The sequence below is a fragment of the Dromiciops gliroides genome, chromosome 1 (assembly GCF_019393635.1).
Source record: "Dromiciops gliroides isolate mDroGli1 chromosome 1, mDroGli1.pri, whole genome shotgun sequence".
In the NCBI taxonomy this organism is placed as follows: Eukaryota; Metazoa; Chordata; class Mammalia; order Microbiotheria; family Microbiotheriidae; genus Dromiciops; species Dromiciops gliroides.
Window position 1 is genome coordinate 470,448,339 of NC_057861.1, and position 8,332 is coordinate 470,456,670.

General features: G+C 50.5%; 1 protein-coding gene across 1 annotated transcript; it reads right to left on the reverse strand.

Annotated features, from left to right (window-relative positions):
• Positions 1-3,878: 3,878 nt before the first annotated feature.
• LOC122736122 (inactive tyrosine-protein kinase PRAG1-like) lies at positions 3,879-7,467 on the reverse strand. Its single transcript, XM_043978154.1, is given in 9 exon segments — positions 3,879-3,979; positions 3,982-4,063; positions 4,065-5,046; positions 5,048-5,468; positions 5,471-5,755; positions 5,758-6,303; positions 6,306-6,474; positions 6,476-7,002; positions 7,005-7,467. Coding segments are annotated over 9 exon segments (3,576 nt in total).
• Between the last annotated feature and the right edge of the window lie 865 nt (positions 7,468-8,332).

Here is an 8,332-nt window from a genome sequence, read left to right on the forward strand (position 1 = left end):
TTGGACATCTTAACTTATGGATACTCCAAACTCAACATACCCCAAACTGAACTCAATATTTTTCCCTCTTCTAAACTTCCTTTTCATGACCTACCATCCATTCTCCAAGTCACCCCAGCTCCTAGATGTCATCCTCAGTTCCTCAAATCACTTACCTCCCATATCCTTCATTCATTCAACAAACATTTATTAACGACCTATTATGTGCCAGATACTATGCTAAGTACTGGGATACAAGAGGCAAAAGATATCCCTTGGGGCAGCTAGGTGACACAGTGGATAGAGCACTGATCCTGAATTCAGGAGTACCTGAGTTCAAATCCGACCTCAGACACTTGACACTTACTAACTGTGTGACCCTGGGCAAGTCACTTAACCCCCATTGCCTCAAAAAAAGATATCCCTTGCTCTAAAGGAGCTTACAATCCAAGGAGGGAGACAAGATGCAAACTGGCCTATAAATAAACAAATTAAGATGAGGGTAGGAAGAGAGAAAATGGAGGCACCTACTATAATAGATGGACTTTTGGAGGGGTTTAGCTACAAAGGACAGAACAGCTACAGGATAATAATTACCAGTGATGGAAGGACAAAGTTAGGGTTTTTCAGGATGGGGGAGACATGAACATGTTTTTGGTTTTGGTTTTTTGTTTTGTTTTGTTTTGGGGGGCAATGGGGGTTAAGTGACTTGCCCAGAGTCACACAGCTAGTAAGTGTCAAGTGTCTGAGGCCGGATTTGAACTCAGGTATTCCTGAATCCAGGGCTGGTGTTTTATCCACTGCACCACCTAGCTGCCCCCTAACATGAACATGTTTTAAGGCGGTTGGAAATGAGTCAGTAAAGAGGGAGAGGATGAAAATAAATGAAAGAGTGGGGATAACAGAGGAGGTGATCTGTTGAGGGAGATGGAATGGAATGAGATCACCTGAAGAGGCTAAGGAGTAAGGTCCCTTCATCATAAGAAACAGGGATAATGGAGGAGAAACTGACAGAAGGAACCTTAGTGAAAGGAGGTGAGGAAGAGAGAAGAGAAAGTTTATGCAAAATGACAGAATATATGAAGTCAAAAAACATGAAATCAAGCGAAAATGAGTAGTGAACACTAGAGTACATCTATAGCAAAGTAGCTAGAATGAGAAGGGAATAGAAATTACTAAATAAGAAACAGTTAAAAGAACTGAGGATGTTTAATGTGGGAATATCTCAGGGAGGTAACAACAGTATTCAAATGTCCAAGAAGGTTATTAAGTAGGGGAGTTAGATTTTCTGCTTGGTCTCAGAGGGCAAAATTAGGACTAATGAACAGATGAGAGAGACAGCGAGGCAGATCTTTGCAACAGTAGGAAAAACTGCCTAACAACTAGAGTTGTCCATTATTTTAAATGGGCTGCTTCTTTAAGGAGAGTGAATTCCCTATTAAAGGCTTTTTGGGATTTTTGGTAAGTCTGAGGTCCCTTACAGCATTACAATTCTTTCATTCTATTTTGTAAATTAAATATATACATACTTATGTATAACTTTAAATGAAACTAATCATTTAAGATAATATATAGAGAAGGTGGTGTTGCATCATAAAAATAATAGGGAGTTATAGAAGGAAAAAATGTTTCTCAGTAAGGAGTAAAAGAAATAAACAAATTTAAGGGGTGATATTACTTCCTTATTTTCACGTCAGTTTTCCATTTTAGTGCTCATTTTATTCTGAAAAAAAAATTAAGTATCACAACCCCACCAATTACTCAAATTTTACTAAACTATACAAATATCCAAAATTTTAAAAATATTAGTACTAGTATTAATATTTGCTTTATATATATAACAAATTTCTAGAACTTCTAGAACATGTGGTCATCTTGGGGACAGAATATTCCAAAGTCAAGATCCTATCAATCCAATAGCCAATATCAGGAGAAGGTATCATAAAGCCCAACCCTTCCTCCCAATGTACAGAAAAAGAAAAAACAAACAATGCTACTTACCTTGTCTTCTTTTTTTATTTTTTTTTTTTTTAGTGAGGCAATTGGGGTTAAGTGACTTGCCCAGGGTCACACAGCTAGTAAGTGTTAAGTGTCTGAGGCCGGATTTGAACTCAGGTCCTCCTGACTCCAGGGCCGGTGCTCAATCCACTGCGCCACCTAACTGCCCCTTTACCTTGTCTTCTTAACTTGTCTTTCTTTGCAAATTCTGAAAAGGCAGGAGATGCTGAAATCTACACTTGCCCTAAGGAAAAGAGCACCATATTTACAACAGGCACTGACAAACATTGAAGCTCTGCTTCAAACTAGATGTAAACAAGTCACAAACCTCTCTTGATCTTAAATTCAGCCTCCCCTAGAAGCCACTTTAGACTGCTCCATCACCCAAACTCTGCACTGAAATTCCCTTATTTTGATCATAATCTTGTATTTTTCTATGCTACCTTCTACTTCACTCCTAAAGCTATTCTTCCTCGCAGCAACCTCCACTCTTGTCATTTCTTCCTTTTCTCCAGACCCATCACTACTGTTCTAACCTCACATTGAGGTCTTGTCCCTCTAGGTAATAACTCAATTAGCACTGTCTTACAGAAAGTCCTGGATATCTATTTAGAACTCTTTATCTCTCATACTCCATAACTTAGAAGCCCTATACATCTTCATCCAGGCTCTCCTTCAAAGAAACACTAAACTGTCTCCCTGCCAAGGCTACTGTATGTTCTACTTATGTATATATTTCCATTCCCTTAATTATCCCTTTTCAATAATGTCTTCAGTTTTTACCTATACCCTGGTTCCTTTCTCCTCTTCCAACAAACATGCCCAATTCTCACACAATACTTTAAAAAATCATTTTTTACATGACTGTAATTCCCTTTAAGATTATCCTATATCTCTTCTTCCTTTTACCACTACTACATTCCTAGAAAGCCCCATCTACTCTTGTTATCTATACTTCATCACTTCTCACTCTTTTCTAAATGCCTCGAGCTCTGGCTTCTGATCCCACTCTGAGAAAATAATGGGATTTGGCAGATATTCAAAAATCCACCAGGAGATTAATCTAAACTGATTGAATTAAATGAGAGTGATTAACTTTGATGATCAGCCTACTTAAAGTTAATTAGATTGTAACAATACCTGGTGGCCCTTAAGAAGGTATTGTTCTCAGAAGCTAAGGACTTTGTACTCAACATGCCACCCCCTTCAAGTCCAGTAAACCAATGGATTTGGAGGACGATAACCAATCAGCTCCAAGCAGTGTGAAAGGACCGCCTCTCTTCTGGACCTATAAAAAGCTTCCACACTCAGTTTGCTCATGGATTTCCTGGTTGAAGCAGGCTGGCTCATGGTGGATGACTTGAAGAAGAAGAACCAGACCAGGCTGAAACTCTCAGCTAGATAGGCCTTTTCTTAACTTTCTGAATTCCACATGTTCTCTCTCTCTCTCTCTCTTTTTTTTTTTTAGAATGAAATACAAGTTCTGTTAAAAACCAAACCAACAAATGATCACAAGAAGGGGCTGGACTAGGTCTGGGTTGAGTCCCTTCTGCTCTGGAGGTGACCAGTGCTGGCAGAGTTGGGGGAACAGGGGCAAGCTCTGTGCTACCCACAGTGGACAAAAGGACAGTGTGCAGCCAGTCACAAACATGCTGCCAGCTTGCCTTGCTGCATCAGGGCAGTGTGAGGTGGCAGGAGGGCTCTGCTGCCCCCAGAGTGGACACTGCCTCTTACCGGACTGTGGGTTCTCTTTCCTGTGTCCCCAACTCCTGATTCTGTACAGGGGTGTGGAAGGGCACACTCTGGGGGCCCACCTGACTGTGTGTGTAGTGGGGGGAAGGCCCTCCCAGCCCCATTCATGTGCCTGTGTGCATGTGCAAATGTGCCTCTGGGCCAGGGGGTCACAGAGGCTGTAGCAGCCTCAGTGTCTGCAGCAGGGCCCCGGGCTCCGAGGCGGCCAGGTACTGCAAGCAGAGCCAGTCCTCCAGCTCCACGGAGGCCGGTCGTCCAGCACCTTCTGGGCCAGCTTCATCATGAGCAGGGCAGGCTTCATGTGCAGCCAGTTCTGCAGTGGGCCTTGCAGCAGCTTGCACCCGCAGCCCCCACAGCAGGCATTGCAGGGCACACTTGGCCTCCGAGATGTGCAGCCGTTTGATGGGGTCGGCCTCCAGCATCCAGTGGGCCAGCCACTGCAGGTCGGCTGAGTAGAGGGACAGGGAGGGCATCGCAGGCAGGTCATCAGCCCAGTAGTCCTGCTTCTGCAGCTGGGCCCACTCCTCGAAGGGGTTTGGCTGGTGCAGCAGTTCATAAATGAGGATGCCCGTCTGGAACTCGTTGAACTTCTTGTCCTGGGCAGCAGCCAGGATCTCAGGGGCCAGGCGTGCCTGGGTTCTCCTCTGCTGCTTGTCGGTGCCGCCACCCCACACCTGCTGCTTGGCCTGGAGGAAGTTGCTGATGATGAGGCGGGGCAGCGGCTGGGCCCTGGGGGAGGCCCCTGGACAGGGCGCCAGGAGCAGGTTCTCCAGGCACTGTGCCCGGTGAGGGATGCCCTGTTCCTTGAGGCTCTCCAGGCCCTGGCACAACTGCAGCAGCAGCAGGCAGACCCATCGCTCGAAGGCCTCAGGCTCGCCCCAGTGTCGAGAGGCCGAGTCTCGCACAAAGTCTGCTGCCGTCTGGTGGGGCACCTCGCGCATGATCACCACCACACAGTCCTGGTCCTGGGGCTCCTCGGGGGACATCAGCATGCTGGAGGGCACCGAGGCGACAAAGTGCCCGCAGTCCTGCTGCACATTGAAGTGAATGGGCACCGACAGATCACAGTAAGAAGCCCCCTCGGACACGGGCATTTTGCAGATCTTAATGGCATAGGGCCAGGAGGGGTTCTCGGAGCAGGTGGCGCAGTAGTAGACAGCATCTCCGGAGTCACAGCAAGGCTTGTTGCAGGTCAGCTTGAAGAGGGACCAGCTGTTCTTGCTGAAGTGTGACTCTGCTCCCTGGATGCCCATGAAGTGGCGCTCGCGCCTGGCCGCCAGGCACACCAGGGACTGGGCATACAGGCCGCTGAGCCTGATGATTGCTGGTGATGCTGTTGAGGAGGCTGGTGCTGGACATGGAGGTCTGGCTGGACACGCTCAGCTGGGAAGAGGAGGGGGACCCTTCCAGCTGGGCTTCCGGGTTCCTTATACGGGCACCCAGCCCGGGCCCAGGAAAGTGAAAGTCCTCAGGGGAGCAGAGGCTAGTTTCAGAGTGGCTGGGGTTTAGCCGGGGGCTTGCGGTCTGGTGGTGGGGAGAGCCCTGCCCCAGAAAGAGGCCGTCGGGAGAGGAAGCTGCTCGGCTGAACGTCTTCTTCTGGGGCAGCGGAGGGGGCTGCAGGGGCCGGTGTGGAGAGACATTCTCTGAAGGGTGCCCGGGAGAGTGGCAAGGGGCCGGCTCACAGGAAAGCGCTCCCTCACTGCAGGTCTGGGAGTCAGAGGTCAGGCTGTCCGTGGAGCAGCAGTGAAATGAGCTTGGATGCCACTGAAGACTGGGGAGGGGCTGAGGCTTCCTGCCAAACCATGGCTGGCCTGTTCCAGGTCAGGGCTGCTCTTGTTCATTCTTAGAAGGTGCCTTGACTTTGGAGGAGGGGGAGGAGGGGAGAACTTCTCTGCTTCACTGCTGTCCTTGGGGAATTTGAAAGCAAAGGAGGCTGACTTGCTCATGCCGGGCCCAGCTGCTCCCTCGGCTCTGCCAGGCAGCTCAGAGATGCTCTCTGCCTGAGGCGCTGGCTGCAGCAGGGTGGCTCCATGTCCTGAGCCTTGCCTGGGCTGGAAGGCCCTGAATCCAGCTCCCCCTCCCCCTCTTCCTCCTCTATCCTCCCCTGATAGTTCCTGGCCCCCATCTGGAAGCGAGGCCTTCTCTGGTCCCAGGAGGAAGGCTGAGCTGGCATCAGGCACCGGCTGAGCTCCCTGGCACTGGAGGAGGTGGAGGAGCAGGAGGACAAGGTGTTTGTGGGACCTGGGGCAGCTGGCTGGCTCCAGGACCCATCCTTGAGCTGGGCCAGGGAAGAGCCCTCTGGGGACCCCTTGCAGACCTTGGTGGGGACGGCCGGGCCTCTTCTTCCTGGGTCCTCACCCCTCAGGCCAGGCAGGTGGCTGTGAAGTGGCTGTTCCCAAGGACTGGTCTCTAATATCCCAATGGTGGCACCCTCCGGGCCTGGCCCACTGTGCCCGCAAGACCACTGCACGCCCACGGCCAAGTCAGGGCTGCGCAGGTAGATGGTGCATTGGTCACCCTCCATGTTGGCAGCCACAATGGTCACCTTGGCCGCCACCTGGGGGGCCACATCAGCCTGGGCCTCCCCCGGCCCCAGCTGCCCCCTGCTGGGTCGTGTCCCGGGTTGTGCCCAGTCTGCTTGCCAGTGCCTGGCAGGTTGGAGGATGCTGGGCACGGTTTCTTCCTCTTGGTGACTTCAGCATAGATGGGTTCTGATGGGCTGCTTTCAAGGGGCTGGGTTGGCGGTTGGCAAACCTGCGGATTTGCTGGGGCTGCCCCTGTATGGGCCTGAGACCTGGGGTCTCCTCAGCTCAGGCTGTCTTGAGAAGCTGTAGTCATTGTCTGTGTGTCTGGCAGGAGGGTTGGACAAGCCATCAGCCAGGTTGGCTGCCTCCAGGGTCTGGGGCAGCTTCCTCTGGGCCAAGGTGAAGGGGCAGCTGTTCTCTGGAGGGTCCTGGCAGAAGTGCTCCCTGCCCAAGCTGGAAGCCCAGCCCTCCTCATGGGGCGAGGCAGTCTCCTGTACACTTGGAGGTGCAGCCCCCGTCTGCTCGAGCCCACATCTGGGGCCCAGTGTGCCAGGACACCAATCGGCAATGGAGCAGTGCTCTCCCCTAAGGTCACTGCCGGCTGAGCTCTGCAGCTCCTTGCCCCTGGAATCAGCGGGCAGGACCCCACTCCAGGCTGCGGTGCTGCCCCCAGCCCTCTTTAAGAAAGCGGTCAGTTTCTGGTGGAAGTTCTGGTGGGCAGGGGGTGGCGATTCCTGAGAGGGAGGGTGGCACTGTGCTCGAGGCCTCCTCTGTCCTTGTTCTCTGGCCTTGCCAGGCTGGGCAGTGCCAGCCGGGAGCCGGTGGTGAGGCTGGGAGGGCTGAGGCTGCTTCTGGAGAAAGTTCTTGGGCTGTCTTGGGCCTCTGGGATGGAGAGCTTGCTGGGCGTCGGCCTCCAGAGCACCTGTGGGGCTTCAGAGCCTGCATCCGTCCCGGCCCGGGCATCCGTGTTCTCTGCACTCATCATGGTGGGCTTCACTGCGATGGTGGGCTTGGTGCAGGGGGTGGAGCTGCAGCCCTCCTCCTCTGGGGGGCCCCTCCGAGGCCTGAGGGCGAGGCTGGACGCCCCCCGGCTGGACATGGAGAATAACTGCTGCAGCTGGTGGTCACTCTGCAAGCAGAAGGCGTGCTCCACAAACTCAATGCACGTGGACATCTTCGGGAGCCCAGAGGTCAGAGGGTCAGCCTGGCGCATCCTGGGCTGTACTTCCCACTAGGGTCCACGCCTGTCCTTGACGGGGTCTCTGCCGCTGCCAGCAGATCCCAGGTCCTGTTGGGACACGGGGGGCATTGTTCCTGGGGCACACAGGCACCCGTGTGCCCGCATGTGAGTGTGAGTGGCCCGGTGGGAGGTAGCCCCTCCGCCCACATGTTACTAATACCTAGTATGCTTTAATAAGTACATAATGCTCAAAGACTGGTGCTAAAGCTTCTAATTTAAGGCGACCATACATTTAGATTTTAAACATCATACCACCAATGGTAGACTCTCAAAATTTACCAAAAATCTCTTACCTCCTAACCCTATGGCCTTTTCTCAGTCCTCCTACTTTTTGAATTCTCTGAAGTTTCTGATACACTGACCACCAACTCCTTCCTGGATATTTTCCTCTCTTTTAATTACTGAAAATGCTTTTTCCTGGTTCTCTTCCAACCTTTTTGTCTATTTCAGTTTTTTCTTTGGATTCCTAGAGCCTAGTACAGGGCCTTAAATATAGTAGGAGTGTTTATACAGAAAACATGGATAAGAATTATACAGGATGAGAAGTCACATAGGAATTTTGCATTGGTAGTAACTATGGATCAATCAAATCATTATTTATAATAAAGAACATTTTCTGTTTTATTTGTGTAGAGTTCTATAGCTTTCAAAGTACTTCATATATATTAGCTCGTTGATCTTCACAACCTTGGAAGAAGGCCAGGATATTCATTTTACAAATGAGATCCATACATATCAACCAGGATTATAAACACCTAAAAAGCAAAATATTCTATATAGTCTACATTGAGAGACAGTTTGGCATCATGCAAAGCAGTAGACTTGGAGTCAAGGAGAA